The sequence below is a fragment of the Bos javanicus genome, chromosome 16 (genome assembly GCF_032452875.1).
Source record: "Bos javanicus breed banteng chromosome 16, ARS-OSU_banteng_1.0, whole genome shotgun sequence".
In the NCBI taxonomy this organism is placed as follows: Eukaryota; Metazoa; Chordata; class Mammalia; order Artiodactyla; family Bovidae; genus Bos; species Bos javanicus.
The window spans coordinates 30,819,347-30,839,251 of record NC_083883.1 but is presented as its reverse complement, the minus strand read 5'-3'; the positions used below and the strand labels follow the sequence as shown (position 1 = coordinate 30,839,251).

General features: G+C 36.1%; 1 protein-coding gene across 11 annotated transcripts in view; it reads left to right on the top strand.

Annotated features, from left to right (window-relative positions):
* CDC42BPA (CDC42 binding protein kinase alpha) overlaps positions 1 to 19,905 on the top strand; it is a 297,280-nt gene that overhangs the window by 111,170 nt on the left and 166,205 nt on the right. For all 11 annotated transcript variants that reach the window (XM_061382427.1, XM_061382422.1, XM_061382424.1 and 8 more), the window contains exons 4-5: positions 685 to 780; positions 17,235 to 17,383. In XM_061382427.1, the coding sequence (XP_061238411.1) occupies positions 685 to 780; positions 17,235 to 17,383 (245 nt within the window). The remainder of the gene's footprint in view (positions 1 to 684; positions 781 to 17,234; positions 17,384 to 19,905) is intronic.

The following is a 19,905-nucleotide window of genomic DNA, read 5'->3' as shown; positions in this document are numbered from 1 at the left end:
CATAGAATGGAATACTGTAGCAATTAAAAATTAAACAGCCATTATTGATTAAAAAGTGATCATGTTGCAAAGGGAATAGATACAGTGACACTATTCACAGAAATTTTCAAAACACAGAGCATTTCTATTGTTTTTGGACACATGTGTAATAGAGCATGTGGTGGGAGGAATATATACTAACTTCAGATTCTTCATTTTTCTTAGAGGAAGAACTGATACTTCTCTAGAAATAGGAAGGCTGCAACTTCTATTTTCTTAAAAGCAAATAGGTTAGGAGTAAATGTGACATTGTTGACATTTATGTTATCTAAATGGTAGAGTGAACCATGGTTGTTAAATAATTCTGCATACTTTTCTGATTTTTTGAACTATAACAGTAATTTCAAATATAAAATACTTTTAAGTTTACTATTCAGTTGTTCAGTTTTTGAGGGTTCTTTGAAACTTGATTTATTGGAAAGTCATATAATGTTGTTGGAAATAACAGCATTATATGACTTTATTATTTGACTTTATTATTATTATATCGTATAATAATGTTGGAAAGTCATATAATATATAATACATATAATGTATTCCTTTTTCAGAACAGAAAGTATAATATTTGAGTAATTGTTTGCATAATATATTCCTAGTTTTACATAAAGTATTCTTTATCTAAAAATTTATTTTTTTCCTTTTCAGACAGCATGTTTTCGTGAAGAAAGGGATGTGTTAGTGAATGGAGACAATAAATGGATTACAACTTTGCATTATGCTTTCCAGGATGACAATAACTTAGTAAGAATCATTGTTCTATGTTTCTATATATTTATTATCTTTTTATTGGCAAAATTTAGCATTATTTTCTGTGAAGCATTGTTTAAATGTAAATGTTATTTAGAAAACCACTGTATTTCACAGAGTATAAGTTTGATATATGATTTGTTTCCCTGGGTAATTTCATACCTTTCAATTGGAATTTTTAATGTTTTTTAGTAAGTAAGTCAAATCCAAACATTTAAATTCTGTAAAAGGTGGTCAGGATTTTTTCCCCATGATTCTGTCAATGTATTTTATTTGTATTGTAAATGTAATAGTATTCTATTACTTTAGAATTTTACATATTTTTCAAAGTTGTCATGTGCTTCTTTAAGTAGAGCCATATTTAAAATGGAGGCTTTGTTTAATTTTATATTAACGTCATGGACCACTAGACAAAAGAAGTTGGGGGAGAGCTTGGAGGAAAATCAAACTATTAGAAACACTGCCAAATGAAGATTGAAGAGATGAACAAGTGAATAGGGAAATAAGACAGAATCTATCACAGTTGAACATAAGATTCCTGGGCTATTACTCAGGGGTCTTCATTTTCTGACCCCAATTTTTATTTTAAGATTTATTTTTTGGCATGCATATGCTTAGTGACTGCTTTGTGCCAGCCACTACACTATGTACTGGGATATAAAATTACTAAGACATTTTTCATTTGATAAACATTTATTGGACATGTCCTGTGTGCTTGGCACTGTTCTTTAGATTCTAGCAATTTGGTAGTAAATAAGACAAAGATCTTATTCTTACATTCTTGTGAGGGAAGCCAGATAAGAAATTCACAGTCAATTAAATAATATTTTCACATTGTTTCTTATAAAGAAAAATATAACATTTATTCAAAGATATAAAGTCAAGAAGGGCTCTTCCAAGACAAGTGTAAGTTGGCTAAACCAAGAATGGAGAAGAGGCAGAGAAGGGTTGGTGAACATGGGGATCTGAAGCCACCTGTTATGTTCCTATTGATGGAGGATAGAGAAAGAGGCTTTGGCGATGAAAGAGGAGAGATACATAAGTCATACTGTTTAGCACTTTATACATTATGGTATGTAAATTAGACTGTAACAGCCATGAGTTTCAAAAGCAAACTTTTTTTAAATCATAGAACTCGTGTGTGTGATTTTTAAAATGACATTATATCTGAAAGCCAGCACAGTTGGTAAAGAATCTGCCTGCAATGCAGGAGACCTGGTTTCGATCCCTGGGTTGGGAAGATCCCCTGGAGAAGGGAACAGGTACCCATTCCTGTATTTTGGCTTGGAAAATTCCATGGACTGTATAGTCCATGGGATCACAAAGAGTCGAACATTACAGAGTGGCTTTGACTTTCACTTTCATATCTGAAAGCCTAGACAGTGAAGCATATAGAAATGCAGCTGCCCTGATTGATATCTTAGCTTTCCTCCTTCTACTTTCTGTCATGCTTTTTCAGGGTTCTTTCTTGGAGCAAAACTGCTGTTTTAGGACTGTAGAAGGGTTTGTGGCAGGAAAGGATGGGGTTGTCAGAGGAATGAGAGGAAGGCTTAATAGGGTTATGATAAGGAGGGGAGAGATATGTAAAATGAGGCTTCCTGGGTGTAGGCCATGCAGAAGAGTTCAAATTTTATTCTAATTTCAAGGAGGATTTTAAGGACAGTGTGATAATCAGTTTTGTATTTTATATAGAACATCTTAGCAGCAGTGTGAAGGGTGGATTTCAGAGGGCTAGACTAGAGAGACTCGGAGAAGGCAATGGCACCCCACTCCAGTACTCATGCCTGGAAAATCCCATGGACTGAGGAGCCTGGTAGGCTTCAGTCCATGGGGTCGCTAAGAGTCGGGCACGACTGAGCGACTTCCCTTTCACTTTTCACTTTCATGCATTGGAGAAGGAAATGGCAACCCACTCCAGTATTCTTGCCTGGAGAATCCCAGGGACAGGGGAGCCTGGTGGGCTGCCGTCTATGGGGTCGCACAGAGTTGGACATGACTGAAGCGACTTAGCAGCAACAGCAGCAGACTAGAGAGACTAGTTAGGAGACAATATTCAGGTGACAGGTAATGAGGATTTGAATAAAGGTGATGGAAGGGATGGATTCAGGTACTATTTAGGAAGTAAAATAATTAGAACTTGTGTTAGAGTGAATGTCAGTGGCAGAGAGAGGAATCAAAATGATTCCGTTTTCTGGTGTCTGACTTAGGGGTTCAGTACTTGGTGGTTGATTCCGGAGTTGGGGCATATAGGAAGGAAGATAAAATTTAGAGTAGATGGGAAAATGGTTACTTTAATTTGGTATATGTTGGGTTTGAATTATAGTGTGATCTACTTAATGGGTTATAGATATTAGTCTGGTGTTTCTAAGGGTGAATAGCACCATTTATTTTGGAGTTATTATCTTATAGATTTTGGTAAGCTCTGACTTGTGGTTTAAATCTGGACCACCACCTATTTTCACACAGCCTGCAAGCTGAGAATTATTTTTATATTTTAAAATAGTTGAAATCAAAAGAAGAGTTTTGCGACTTGTGAGTCTTTTAAAGTTCGCATTTCACTGTCTGTAGTTTTATTGACATAGCCATACTGTTGATTTGCACACTACCTATGGCTGCTTTTGTGCCTCAGTGGCAAAGTTGACTAGTTGTGATGGAGACTGGCACTGTATGTGTTACTCAGTGCTTTGCACTGCTGTGCTCAGCAGACTATAAATTGCAGTGACATTTCAAGTGCTGTATATATGTGTGTGTGTGTATATATATGTATGTATTATATATCTCGCTATACCATGGCATTTTTTATTTAAATTAATAGCACATATGCCTCATGTCAAAATAAGGTAGATTTTTCAAATAACATGCTCTTAAGGCACAGTAGATTGTGGATTATTTTATTAATAAATTACAGCATGGTGTTTATTACACCACTGTGCTTCACTTGTACTAATAAAATACAGTAAATGTCTACACTGCTAAACTGAGCACTCATCACAACATTCATAACTCACAGGAAAGCAGCAGTCAGAAAAGCTAGAAAATGTAACCTAATATCTTACCATAGCAGAATCTCTTCACAAAATAAAAAATGAAAGTGAGGCTGCAACTATAGTACCTGAGTGTCTCATTTATTAACCAAGCAAGGAAAGCCATTGACCAATATTGAGTTAATGAAATCATATATGATTGCAGCAGCCAAAGAAATGTGTCCATGAAAAATAAACTTGTCTAAGACTTAAGGAGAACAGTTACTCAAAGAATTGAGGACATTGGAAGGAGCATCAATGGTGGATTATAAAAGCAGAGAGATATAATCATTTCTTATCACATTGAGAGGTTTTCTTTGACTCTTGAGTGGAAAGATGTTGCTGATTCTGCTCAATCCTTGTTATTTGAGGAATCAGTGTTTGAGTTTGAAATATCTGAGGAATTAGCCTCTCTGAACAGTTTTTGTGGAATCATTATTGTCATATTATTAGGTTGGCACAAACGTAATTGCAGTTTTGGACCATGAATTTTAAATCATTATAACTAGGCTCAAATATATCTTCATTAATCAAAATAGGAACCATTACAATCAACACATTTTTGCCAACAAGAAATAAGTTTATTCCTGTAGTGTAAAAATCCATGCTTTGGGATTTAATGAACTCTTGGAAAGTATTTTCCACATTCTGCTGGTTGTGGAAGCATTTTCCCTGCAGTGAGTTGTCTAGATACTTGAAGAAGTGGTAGTCGGTTGGCAAGAGGGCAGGTGAATATGGCATATGAGGCAAAACTTCGTAGCCTAATTCCTTCAACTTGGGAAGCATTGATTGTGCAATCGGGCATTAGCATGGAGAACTGGGCCCTTTCTGTTGACCAGTGCTAGCTGCCGGCATTGCAGTTTTCGATGCATCTCATCGATTTGCTGAGCCTGCTTCTCAGATGTAATGATTTTGCTGGGATTCGGAAAGGTGTAGTAGATCAGACTTGGAACAGACCACCAAACAGTCACCATGTCCTTTTATTTGGTGCAAATTTGGCTTTGGGAAGTGCTTTGGAGGAACTTCTCGGTCCAGCCGTTGAGCTGGTCGTCACCAATTGTCGTATAAAATCCACTTTTTGTCACACATCACAATTCGATCAAGAAATAGTTCACTGTTGAGTAAAACAAAAGATGATGACACTTCAAAGCGATGATTTTTTTGATTTTTCAGTCAGCTCATAAGGCACCCACTTATTGAGCCTTTTCAACTTTCCAATTTGCTTCAAATGCCAAATGACTGTAGAATGGCATTGAACACTGAATGCCAGTATTGAATTCTTGGACAACTTCTCGTGTAGTTGTAAGAGGATCAGCTTCTGTAATGGCTTTTGTAATGGACGTTGTAAACTTTCAATGTATGGCCACTGTGCTCCTCATCTTCAAGGCTCTTGTCTCCTTTGCAAAATTTCTTGAACCACCACTGTACATTCTTTAGCAGTTCCTGGACCAAATGCATTGTTGATGTTGTGAGTTGTCTCTGCTGCTTTATGAGCCATTTTGAACTGAAGAAAATTGCTTGAATTTACTTTTTGGTCTAACATCATTTCCCTAGTCTAAAATAAATACAAAGTAAACAGCAAGTAACAAGTCAGTAGCAAAAAAAAAAAAAAATCGAGAAATGTGCATTAAAATGATACATAACATAACCACATTTATTTAAGAATATATTCCAGTATCAAAGTCAGATTTCAACAATGCACAAACTGCAGTTACTTTTGCACCAACCTAGTATTTTCAAAGAAGTTGAGAAAATATTGTTTTGATACAACCTGAATTGTAATCTGCTAAAATGTGTTACAATGGAGTGTGGTAAAACAGGAAAAGGCTTATTTGGACAGATTTACAAATTATGTGAAAATAATAGGTACTTGAAGCCTGTGGATGTTCATTTTTGTGTTAATCAGCAGGCAACTTGCTGCAAGTATTTGAATCTATTATGTATTGAACCAGTAGTATCAAAGTTGTGTTTCATTCAGTTTTTTGGAAACAACTATTATCATTTCTGTGGGTTTTTTTTTTTTTGTCAAATCAAAAGCCAAACATTCTTGGTATGCCATACACCCATTCACTGATTTTGCAATGGTAATGTTTTATTACAGTATTTTGAACAAAGGGCTGGCTGAAATATTTCTGAACCCCAAACCCCCCTTCAACCATTATTGTAAAGTATTGAATAGGCTTGGAAATTAGCTTTTCCTGTAGACTTGATATGTTTTCAAAATAAATTTAATATAAAATTACAAGGCAAAACAACACATATGAAAAACTATGCTGTGGTGAAGTCATTTTGACAGCTAATGTTTGAGTTACAAGAAATGTCAAGTTGCTGTATCTACTTCCCATATTGTCAAAAGTGAAAAGGAGAGAGATCTCCATTTCCATATAGATTTGCAGCAGATAGATATTTTGAGGTCAAACTACAGTTCTAACATCAGTTCTTGGCACTTGATGCGAGTGCAAAGGAGATGCTCATAGTTCAAAATTCGTTTAACTGGGCAGTGAAGAACTTCCATTTAACTTTGACTTAGAAGTGGTTAATCTGCAGTAATGACATGCTTAAACCCAAGTATCAGGAGAAAAATTCAATTGCGTTCTATAAATGCCTTACAGCTGAGGAATATGCTCAATCAAAACTATATACTCATGAACTGACACCAGTACCTTTTCTTGTGAATAGATAGTTTCACAGATGGGATGTGTAGAATCTCATCGTAGATCAGCATTTACAGATTTACATTTGCAGTAGATTTTTGATGACTTGAGGCTTCCCTATTAGTTGAGCTGGTGAAAAATCTGCCTGCAATTCAGGAGACCCCGGTACAATTCCTGGGTCGGTAAGATCCCCTAGAGAAGGGAACAGCTACCCACTCCTGTATTTTGGCCTGGAGAATTCCATGGCCTGTATAGTCCATGGGGTCGCAAAGAGTTGAAATTGACTCAGAGACTTTTGGCACCCCACTCCAGTACTCTTGCCTGGAAAATCCCACGGACGGAGGAGCCTGGAAGGCTGCAGTCCATGGGGTCGCTGAGGGTTGGACACAACTGAGCGACTTCATTTTCACTTTTCACTTTCACGCATTGGAGAAGGAATGGCAACCCACTCCAGTGTTCTTGCCTGGAGAATCCCAGGGACAGGGGAGCCTGTTGGGCTGCCGTCTGTGGTGGGGTCGCACAGAGTCGGACATGACTGAGGTGACTTAGCAGCAGCAGCAACAGAGACTTTCACTTCAACTTTCTTTTGATGATAGGGATCACTAACTTTGAGCCCCAGTTAAACAAACTTTTATATTCTCCTCTGCTTACAAAAGGATTACATTTTCTCATTAGTAGTCTGTATTACCAAAATTGTACTAATTATCATTATATTTTGAATTTTGCTAATGAAATATGTGGAAATTTTTTGTTATTATATATGTACCTATATGTTATTTTGATTTTGCCTCTTGCCTGCCAAGCCTAAACCCTATTTACTATGTAGTCCTTTACAAGAAAACTTGGCCAACACCTTTTGCAGATAACAGTGAATACAAGGAGCGAATGAGAATCAATAAATAGTGCTTGTGAAAAGAGAAAACAGATGTGCCTAGAGAAGGTGGAGATAGGACACCTGAAGTAGAAAACTTGTGGGCATGATCCAAGCAAGAAAGAGAATCATAACACTGCACCATGAAAGCTAAAGCAAGAAGAGTTGGTAGAGGAAACCATTAACAGTGTAGTCTTGTTGTTATTGTTCATTCATGTCCAACTCTTTGCGATACCGCAGACTGTAGCACACCAGGCTTCCCTATCCTTCACCATCTCCCGGAGCTTGCTCACATCCATCCAGTCGGTGATGCCATCTGACCATCTTATCCTCTGCTGTCCCCTTCTACTCCTTCCTTCAATCTTTCCCAGCATCAGGGTCTTTTCTAATGAGTTGGCCCTTTGCATCAGGTGGCCAAAATGTCAGAGCTTCAGCTTCAGCATCAGTCCTTCCAATGAATATTCAGGATTGATTTCCTTTAGGATTGACTGATTTGATCTCCTTGTAGTCCAAGGTGCTAAATAAAAAAGAGATGACTGGAAATACTGTGCCCACCCAAATCCTGTGTTTCAGCCTCAGTGGAATACCCTCCATTCTTGAACATCCTCTGTACTCTTCTATACTCTGCTTCATTTTTATTTTCCATAATACCTTTCATACTATGTCACTCCTCTTCCTCTTCCTGCCACTAGTCCTGTTGAAGTCTAGCCAGTACTTTAAAACTGTGCTCAAATTCTGTGTCTTAAATTCAGAATTCACAATTTGAATTAATCTTTCCTATTTCATTTTACCTTTACATTTTTAGTACTGCTCTTATATGATTAACGTGTGTGTGTGTGTGTGTGTGTATGTATCTTTGATTTTTTTGGTACAACTTAAAAATTTTTTTGAATAAATGACATGAACCCTGTTATCTTTAGCTAAAATATAATCAGAGATTAGTGAAACTTAATAGTTGTGGGGTTTATCTGATATCAGGACAGGTCAAGGTGTTCAAGCAGGGTCATTACTTGTCCTTATACTCCATACATGCTTCCAGAGTATAGTAGTGTTTTTCAAACTTCAAATTGTGACCCATTAGTGAGTTAGAAGGCATGGCACCCCACTCCAGTACTCTTGCCTGGAAAATCCCATGGATGGAGGAGCCTGGTAGGCTGCAGCCCATGGGGTCCCGAAGAGTCGGACACGACTGAGCGACTTCACTTTCACTTTGCACTTTCATGATTGGAGAAGGAAATGGCAACCCACTCCAGTGTTCTTGCCTGGAGAATCTCAGGGATGGGGGAGCCTGGTGAGCTGCTGTCTATGGGGTTGCACAGAGTCGGACACGACTAAAGTGACTTAGCAGTGAGTTATAAAACCAATTTAGTAGGTTACAACCAGCACTTAAAAAATTAAATAGAATAGAAAATGATAGAGTTTGAGTAATAGGAATAAATATTATTTCATAACATTTATTTCTTTTATAATGATTACTGAATGTTCATATAAACCATATTTTTTATTGTGACTTATAGTCTATTGCCTAAAAGTCATGACATAGAGCTTTGCACATTTTAGTTGCTCAGTTGTTAAATTGAATGGAATATTTGACTTGAATTTACCATACTTACATGAAATTTTAGGGATGAATGTATCATTTCAAATATAATCTGCGTAGATAAGCAAATTTAAAAGTAAGTCAAACATGTGCCAAGTATTTGCTTAGCAAAATTGTAACAGTTTATCATAGCTTTGCAAAAATTTTAAGATAAGGACTATAGACCACTATGACAGTGTATTCTACTGTGGATAGATATAACACTGTATATTTATGGTTTGCTTAAAATCTATATTTTGCTATAAATATAGAGATATATAGAATGGAAATAAAGTGTTCAAATACCAAATTTTATATAGCAAAATTTTACCTAATTTTCAATTTAAAAAGCCTGATTTATAGCTCAGAGATTCTCTGTCCTCTGAGTTATTGAGTCTTTGCTTTTTGTATTTGACACCAGGATTAATACTTCTTTTTCAGAGACATTTTTAAGAAACTGTGTGTATAGCCAGTCATTAATTATATTAGAATTAAAGTTTCACAATAACTGAGGAGGACTGAAATGCTCTAGAACTCAGATCTCCTGTAAAGTGTCAATTTTTCCTTACAGAAACCTTCATGGTATGAGTCAGAAGTCCTAAATTATCTTAGTTATCATCAAAGATTTTCTTTTGAATATTTATAAAATATAAGAAAATAAAATCATTTAAAAATATTGACAAGCCTAACTGTAGATACCCAAAAGGAAATTTTATTATACATAGTTATTTTCCAGAATAACTTTTAACCCTAGTAGCCCTAAACCAGTCAAACAAGTAATAGAATTTTCAGAGCTATACAGTTCAAGAAAGCTGTGATAAATATTCAGTAACTTGACTTTCATTTGTAATAAGTTCAGATTCACTATAGTCAGTTTATGAAACAATAATCATAGCATATGTGCATTTTATTTACTAGGAAGAAGTTGAATAATTTAATGAATGATATTAAGATGTGATTAGAACATTTTTTTCCTTAAGAAAAACTCACTAAAGCCAAGCCTACTTGGTAGCATGTATATGGACACATAAACTTACTCACTTAGACATCATTTAGAATATTACAAATCAACAAAATTTTCTTCTTCATATTTTTTATCCACTCTTTCCTATTTAGTTATTTTTGTTGTTGTTTGAGGAAAAAACAAAAAGATATTTAAAGCAAAAGTTTTACTTTTTGAATCAGCGTTTGTAAACTGATTAGTGGGTGAAAGATATTTATTGAATTGTATTTAGTCATATGAACTTCAAATTCTTACAAGAATCCAGTTTGTACTGAAGATAGGAATAGTTAGAAAGGTATTTTTGTAAAGAGTGAAAAAACAAAAAGCTAGAAGGGATAAATAAAAGTGGGGCTCTAAGGACTGACTATTAATCTCTTCATGTTAGAACAAGATAACTAAAGGAGTTTGGTGTTTTCCCTAAGACAACTTCTAAAGCGTATCTGTTCTGTGAAATGTTTTTTCCTTTGTACTATTTATTTATTGTATGTTTTCACATGGCTTATCGTATGCCTTCATAGCATTCTTTTATTGTATGTTTTCACATACTTTAGCATTCTTTCCTTGGAATGTTGTTCCTTAAAAAGCAAAACTTTTAATTAAGGATTTTTTAGAAATTCAGAATTGGAAATTTTCTGATGTGTATATTCACATCTAGAGACCTGTTTATTTTGGAGGGATACAAGATTTCTGAAGACTCGGCCTGTATCCTTAATTTCTTTTTTTGTTATCTTGGTGCTTAGTACCTGCTGTTTATGTCATGGATATTGGCAGCTTTTTTTACTGAACGCTGAGTCTCTCTAATTTGAGTAAGATGGAAATTGATCAGAGGATGAAGAACCCTGAGTTCTGACTTTCCTACTCTTGAATGTATGTTTGGGCAAATAATTTATCTTCATTCTCTTTTATTACATAGCCATAAAATAGGAATAAACAGTCATATCCCTATCTCCAGTACAGGATATTATATAAATTATGATTACTGTACTTTCATTCTATAACTCCTACTTCTGGGGAAAATGAAAGCCATTGGCTACTCCAGCATGAACTTTAACTTTCTATGCTCTGACCTCAGCATCTTCCTTTCATCTCTCCCCTGTATAGAAATTTATCCACATTTGGACCTCTTCTTTTCTCTCAATGTGAATGAGGTATATCTTTATATTTAGGGTTATTCTTATTGTCCTTTGCCTTTGACTCCATCACCTTTGGCCTTTAGCAGAACTTGGCTCCAATGGTTGACCTCAGTTTGACTAGATTTTTTTTCCCTTCTATACAGTGATCTCTGTACAGTGATCTCTATACGTTAAAAAGTTAATAGTCTCACCCTCTTAAGGTAACTGATGTTAACTTTATTGTATCCTTTCATTTTTTATGCTTTGTAGAATTGTATGTTTGTGTGTATATGCTATTTTCTTCCTTTTTATAAAAATGGAATTACAAAGTATATATTATACAGCAGCCTGCTGTTGTCACTTAAAATATCTCATGGGCATATATGTTTAATTTTCTCTTGGGCAACAGTATAATCTTTTACAGAATTAATATATTCAATGGATCCAATTACCAGTTTTGATGTTGATCTCTATTCATATTTTCATATTTGCTCCAGTTATCAACAGTGCTGTGCAGTAAGCATACTTACCCATAAGCCTTACATACTGGAGCTTTAATTTTAATTGACTATATTTGAAGGCGGGAGGAGAAGGGGACAACAGAGGATGAGATGGTCAGATGGCATCACTGACTCAATGGACATGAATTTGAGTAAACTCTGGGAGTTGGTGATAGACAGGAAGGCCTGGTGTGCTGCAGTCCATGGGGTCGCAAAGAGTCAGACACGACTGAGCGACTGAAGTGAACTGATATTCCTAAGAGTGGAAATGCTAGATCAAGGGGTATGCATCTTTTAAAATTCAATAAATACTGTGAAATTACTTTCCCAAATAGTTGTAGTCACTCATCTTTCAAAAAATCAATGGTTTTTAACTCACGTTCTCTAAAACAGCAGTGATCTTTTTGCTAGTCGCATTGATGAAAGATATCTCATTGTTGCTTTGGTTTTGATTATGTATTAATTGGCTAATTGTGTTTCCTCTTAAGTGAGTTACCTGTTAATAGCCTCAGCCTAGTTTTGCTGGATTCCTTCCCCTCTTCTTGACAATTGGTAGGACCTCTCTATGTTAGGATTATCATCTCCTCAGCATGCCATCTGAATGTTGCCTCTCAGTCTCTGATTTTCTTAAACTTGTTTAAAGACATTGTTGCCATATTGAGTATTTTAAAGGTAGTCAGCCTGTAAGAAGTAGATACTTGTCCTACTGGATATTAAATGTTACTGATTAGTCGATGAGAACAGTATGATAATGATACAGAAATAGACAACTATAGCAGAATAGAGTGCCCAAGAGCAGACCCAAGTGTATGTAGCATCTTAAAATATGAAGGGGAATTTCAATTAAGTTGGAGGAAAGAATGGAGTATTTAACTACTTGTTTTAAATAATTGACTCTCTGCATATGAGAGAATACTCTTCACACCTTGTACAAAAAATCAATAAATTTCAGACGAATAAGAACCAGATTAAAAACAGATTCTTTTCCTTTCCTCTTCCTACAGCAGTACCCTCTGCTTATCTCTGTCAGAGATTTATATTACATTAAAAATGCCCATTTATTTGTATTTTTTCTTCATTAGATTGTAAATACCACGAAGGCAAGAACTGTGTCTTGTTAATTGTATCTCCCTTGCATACATGTAATGTTAGCACCTAGTACATTATTTTTATATATATATAAATATGGAATCAGTGAATGATTTCATTTGTCCCTCTCTTGTTCTGTATTCTTTTTTCCACTCCCAAGAAAATTATCTACAGAATAAATGTATTATAGAAAGCTGTTCACTTTGGCCATAAACTTGCAGTAGTGATATAATCAAGAGAGGCCCGGAGCCTGGATTAGGATAGTTGGTAGGGTTAGAAGTAGATGGACTTCACAGATTTAGTAGGAAATAGACTTAACAATGGAGAAGGCAATGGCACCCCACTCCAGTACTCTTGCCTGGAAAATCCTGTGGACAGAGGGGCCTGGTAGGCTGCAGTCCATGGGGTCACGAAGAGTCAGACACGACTGAGCGACTTCACTTTCACTTTCCTGCATTGGAGGAGGAAATGGCAACCCACTCCAGTGTTCTTGCCTGGAGAATCCCAGGGACGGTGGAGCCTGGTGAGCTGCTGTCTCTGGGGTCGCACAGAGTTGGACATGATTGAAGCGACTTAGCGGCAGCAGCAGCAGCAGACTCAACAAAACCCTGATGATTTAGTTGAATGTTTTAGTGAATAGTAAAGGAGAAAGCATAAAAGAATGACTTAGAGACAGTCACCGGGATATGTTGTAGAGGAAAAGGGCCTTTTTTTCCTACGTGAGATTATTACTTGTCTGCCTTTTTGGATGCGTTTTGTCTGCCTAACAATAAAACTCTGTTGCGAGTATAGTTCATTTTCTTTTCTCTTGCAAATCTCCTTGTGTGTTTTCTGCTTCTTCCTTTCCCCAGTTGCTGAATACTCTACCTCTGAGGACAAGGTGGGGGGAAATGTGAATAGTCAGAGGCAGAACACTCTTAGCAGGCAGGATAGGAGAGCAAGGAACACTTAAGTACTTACGTTTTATTCTGTCTCAAGGATGGTTGTATACTGTAGAAGAGATACATGATGCACACTGAAAGATTGGAAGGGAAGGAGTTCATGGAGTTTGGGGTTTGTTAAGAGAAGCACAAAGCATATGAGGATGAAAGTAGAAATAGTTGGTGACTCTCAGAGCCTAAGTTTTAAATGGTGATGGTGGATGGAGAAAATGATAGGATGATTATTTTTTAGCTGTTTATTGATAGATGGTATACTCAGACTTTAGGATTCTGGTATGGCAAGGATAGAGTACACTTTCAAGAGAGAAGAGCTTTTGATGTAAAAGCCTTTGATCTATTCATACTCTGTGTGCTACCAAAAAGAAATCCTGATTGGTACCTAGTAAATGTTTATTGGAGAGTAAGTTATGTTTTATGACTTTCTATGTGTAAATATTAGATTTTAAAGATATGTTTTTTTATTTGAAAAGTTTCTATGTTTGCTACTATATTCAGAGTACTTCTTTTTAAAGTTAGAGCTGTGGATTTCTTCTCCATATCCATCGCCAATTTTAGCAACATGTTTAGGTTAACAAAATTTTACTACATTAAATTAGTCTGGACAGAGGAGCCTGTCGGGCTACAGTCCACGGGGTTGCAAAGAGTCGGATATGACTGAGCAACTTTACTCACACACACACACACACACACACGCAACCTTCTTGACAGTCTGTTAAACATTAGACCTAGTAAATACAGCAAGTAAACCGTAGACCATAATTTGAAATATATTGTTTTCCTGATTTTCAGGGATTAACAAAATGAAATGTTTTTTTTTTAATTTAACAAAATTGCCCATGCTTATAATTTTAATGTATAGTAATAAGAATGTGAATTTTCTCAAGACTTTTAAATCTTAATGTCAGCTTGGTAATAAACTTGAAATAGTAACTCTCTTCTATAATAAAATCACCTTAAAGACATTATAACTGGCATTTAAATATATTCTGTTTGCTAACCTTCTCGTAAATGCTGTACTCTGGAGAAAGTATCATTATTGTAGTTATATAGATAAGAAGGTAAAGTGCCAAAGGAATTAATTTTTCAAAAGCTACTTATAACCCACAGTTAGAATTTGAATACAGGTCTTTCTGAGTACAAAACCTTCTTTCTTTCCACTATGTTTAGCTTTCGCTCACTAACTATGTTATGTCAGTGTTATGTTATGTTAGTATAACATAAACTATGTAACATAACAATATACTCATGTGTATGTAATACATATCCAGGAGGAAATAACGAAGAAGTCTAGAAAATAGCGAAAAGTTAGGACAGACATAGTCTCTAATCTAACAGCCCAGGTTGCATTTAGTTGTGTACTCCTTGTTTTATCTTTTTGGTGTACACACGCTGTAACGGGACACTATTGTTTTTATTTACATTATTGCACACTACTTCACTTCTGACATTAGATGTGTGGATTTTCCACACGTCAAGTAATTCTCCCACACTAGCTGGGTGTCCTCTAATTTAACTCAATTCTGATACTGTCCACCGAGAGAAGGCATCAGTCCTTCAAGATGTCCCCACTATATACTCCCCAAAGCAAAGTCCATGTTGTTACTGGTGCTTCTGACCTCCAGTCTGTAGATGAGAGATTTTTCTACCACCCTTTCCTCAAATTCAGTTTCTTTGCTAAAGCAGCTCACAGAACTCAGGAATAGCCCAATGAAAGAGATGTGAAGGGTAGGCACAGAGCTTCATGCCCACTCCCAGGCTGTACTACTCTCCCAGCACCTCCACTTGTTCGTCAGCCTAGGTGCTCTATAAAACCCCAGGCTGAGTTTTTATGAAGGCCTCACAACTTAAGCATGATTGCTTAGATTGATTAAATAATTGGCCATTGATTTTTTTTTTTAATTGAAGCATAGTTGATTTACAATGCTGTGTTAGTTGCTAGTGTATAGCAGTGTGATTCAGGTATGCACATACATACACATGCATATAATACATATTCTTTTTCATATTCTTTTCCATAATGTTTTATTATAGAAGATTAAATGTAGTTCCCTGTGCTATGGAGCAGGACCTTATTGTTTATTTTATATACAACAGTTTATATGTGCTATTCCCAAACTCCTAATTTATCCCTCTCCCACCTCCTTTCCCCTTTGGTAACCATACCTACATTTGTTTTCTATGTATGTGAGTGAGTCTGTTTCTGTTTTGAAAATAAGTTCATTTGTGTTACATTTTGGATTCCACAGAAAAGCGATACCATATGGTGTTTGTCTCTCTCTGTCTGACTGACTTCACTTAATATGATAATCTCTACATCCATCTACGTTACTGCAAGTGTTATTATTTCATGCTTTTAAGGATTGAGTAGTATTCCATTATGTATATATACCACATCTTCTTTATCCTTTCATCTGTCAGTGGACATTCAGGTTGCTTCCACAGTCATAAATAGTACTGCTATGAACATTGAGGGTGTATGTATCTTTTTGAATTATCATTTCCTCCAGATATATGCCCAGGAGTGGGATTGCTGGATCATATGGATGTTGATGATTTATTCAATTTCCAGTTCCTTTCCCTGGAGGTCACGAGTGAGGGTTCTGGGGGTGAGGGTGTGAGACTGAAAGTTCTGATAGTCTACTCTTGGTTGGTGCCCCAGGCAACTAGCCCCCATCCTTAGGTTTCCTAGAGGTTTTCCAAAAGTCACCTTATAAACTCTAGTGTAGCTGAAAGGAACTTGTTATAAATAACAAAAGACACCTTTATCTTGTCATTTGGGAAATTGCAATGTTTTTTTTTTTTTGCAACTTATGTATTTTAATTGGAGGCTAATTACTTTACAATATTGTAGTGGTTTTTGCCATACATTGACATGAATCAGCCATGGGTTTACATGTGTTCCTCATCCTGAACCCCCCTCCCACCTCCCTCCCCAACCCATCCCTCTGAGTCATCCCAGTGCACCAGCCCTGAGCACCCTATCTCATGCATTGAACCTGGACTGACGATCTGTTTCACATATGATAATATACATGTTTCAATGTTATTCTCTCAGATCATCCCACCCTTGCCCTATCCCACAGAGTTCAAAAGACTTCTATACATCTGTATCTGTTTTGCTGTCTCTCATATAGGGTTATCATTACCATCTTTCTAAATTCCAATGGTTTTAAGAAATTCTCTGCTCTATTCCAAAAATATATATATATTTCTTATTATAAATCACAATATTACATACCCATCAGAGTTTGTATCTAAAATTAGTTCTCCTCTGTTTATGTATACCTAAGAAAAGTCTTTACTGGTTCAAGATGAAATAAGGAAAATATAGTGATGATGAAGATGAATTTATTCAACATAAATGACTATCTTATATGAAATGTTGGTAAAACTGTGGTCTGTTGTTGTAGGTTGACGATAATGATGTTATTTTTCACTTTTAAAGACAACATCAAAGCAATGATAATCCCATGTTTTTCCCTGTACCAGTTGTTAGAAGATTTATTTACTACTTTATGAAATTTTTAAGACTTATTGTGAGTGCTCCTGGTCATCTTACATAGCTTCTTGTTAACAAGAAAAGTATTTGATCTGGTGCTGTTTGACCTTGCTGTACATTAAGTACATTGATTTTTCACTCGTATTTATTGAGTACATTTTATATTTTCATTCCTAGTACCTGGTTATGGATTATTATGTTGGTGGGGATTTGCTTACTCTACTCAGCAAATTTGAAGATAGATTGCCTGAAGACATGGCTCGATTTTACTTGGCTGAGATGGTGATAGCAATTGATTCAGTTCATCAGCTGCATTATGTACACAGGTGAGTAAGATGCAGTGAAGGAGTGGATTATATAAATGTCAGAAGAGATGTTTTTGTAAGAAAGTGATCATTTTGATGGCCATGGGATGATTTCTTCTTTGTAAACTGACAGGTGTAATGATTTAGTTTAAAAATTTCCTACAAATGTGTTATTTGATATATAGTTTCAGATGGAATGAAAAGAAAAAGGCCATTTACAAAATGACTTTTATATAGGCCTGCTTTTATGCCTGTTTTCAAATGTTAAAAATCTCTATTTAAACATCTCATAATTTATGTGTAATAAAAAATGTTAAAGCTTATTGGATGGTTTAAAAGGCAGCCTCACATTTTAAAAGGAAAGAAAGTAGGAAATCCTCCCAGAGTTATTGGTGAATTAATCATTCAGATGAGAAAATCTTTAGTGTTGTACAAAATTTGGGAGAGCAGAGACACTAAGGAGAAGCAGGCAAAGGGATCCTGGCGTGTTAGAAAGAGCAACCATTTTCTAAGACAGTGGTTTGAAAACTTCAGGATATGCATCAGAGTCATATGGAGGGCTGTTAAAACTCCAGAGTTTCTGATTTGGTAGGTTGGATGGGGCTGGAGAATTGGCATCTCTAGACCAGCAGCAGGATCAGTAGCATCACCTGAGAAGGTGTTAGTTACTTAGTTTTAGTCGCTAAGTTGTGTCCGACTCTTGGAACCCCATAAGTCAGACACGATTAGTGACTAAACTAACTAACTAACTAACTAACACCTTCTCAGGTGATGCTACTGATACTGCTGCTGGTCTAGTGACTTCACTTTGGATAATTTATGCCAAGATAGCAATGGGTGTTTCTTTTGAGTTGCAAGTGATAAGTGTAATCTCTGTGAAGAACAGGAATGGGGGAAGAAAAAAATTTTTCTGCCTCAGTGTTTATTTTGATGTGGGTATCTTATGTTGTGGATATCTTATGATGATTGATTTAATTAGTAATGTTTTGGGATATCATTAAAATAATATTTTTGGTTAAAAATTTTTGTATTTTTCAGATCTCAATTTTACTTTTCCTATTTGCATGCTTTTCTCTGTTGATATCTGATAATCACAAATTTTACTGAAAACTAAAACATGCACACATTAAAAATTGTAAAGTACAGTGCAGTTTTTAAGATGGTACTGTGGTCTCCAGAGTGAATTATAGTATAAGAACCCCGAAGTGCTTTTTTGTTGCTTAAGCAGTAATCCAAGATTGTAGCTGAGGACTGTCATTTAAAAATACTTTAAGATATCATTTCATCAAACATTTAAAGGATAGTCCTAGACTTACAGAGTTTAGAGACACTTTACTTGGCTCACATCTAAATTCTCAACAAGGAATAATCATTTCTGAAAATAATACATCCAGATACAGAGATAGTAAATATAAGGTATTTCTGTTACCCTCCTTTCTGCCAGGTTGTGATAGATATTCTTAACTGATCATAGGACCCTTTCCCACCGACTATATATGCAGTCTTATAATTATTCTCAACACAGTATTCTGGGTATCAACTATGTTTCTGATATTGACATCTGGATTGAAATCCATTTCAACCCTCAGTGCTGCTTGAGTACCAGGCTGGGTTTAGAAAAGGCAGGAAAACCAGAGTTCACATTGCCAACATTCGATGGATCAGAGAGAAAGCAAGAGAATTCCAGAAAAACATCTACTTCTGTTTCATTGACCATTCTAAAGCCTTTGACTGTGTGGATCACAACAAACAGTGGAAAAATTTTAAAGAGGTGTTAATACACACCACATTACCTGTCTCCTGAGAAACCTATATACAGGTCAAGAAGCAAGAGTTAGAATCAGACCTAGAACAACAGACTGGTTCCAAATTGGGAAAGGAGTACGTCAAGGCTGTATATTTTCACCCTGCTTATTTAACTTCTGTACAGAGTACATCATGCAAGATCCTGGGCTGGATGAATCGCAAGCTGGAATCAAGATTGCCAAGAGAAATACCAATAACCTCAGATATGCAGATGACACCACTCTTATGGCAGAAAACAAAGAACTAAAGAGCCTCTGATGAGGGTGAAAGAGGAGAGTTTAAAAGATGGCTTAAAACTCAGCATTCAAAAAACTTAAGATCATGGCATCCAGTTCCATCACTTCCTGGCAAATAGAAGGGGAAAAAGTGGAAGGAGTGACATTTTTTTTTTCTTGGGCTTCAAAATCACCACAGACGGTGACTGCAACCATGAAATTAAAAGACCCTTTCTCCTTGGAAGGAAAACTATGTCCAACCTAAACAGCATATTAAAAACAGAGACATCACTTTGCTGACAAAGGTCCATATAGTCAGAAGCTATGGTTTTTCCAGTAGTCATTTACAGATTTGAGAGTTGGACCACAAAGAAGGCCAAGCACTGAAAAATTGATGTTTTCGTCCTGTGGTTCTGGAGAGGACTCTTGGGAGTTCCTTGGATAACAAGGAGATCAAACCAGTCAATGCTAAAGGAAATCAGTGCTAAATATTCATTGGAAGGACTGGAGCTGAAGCTCCAG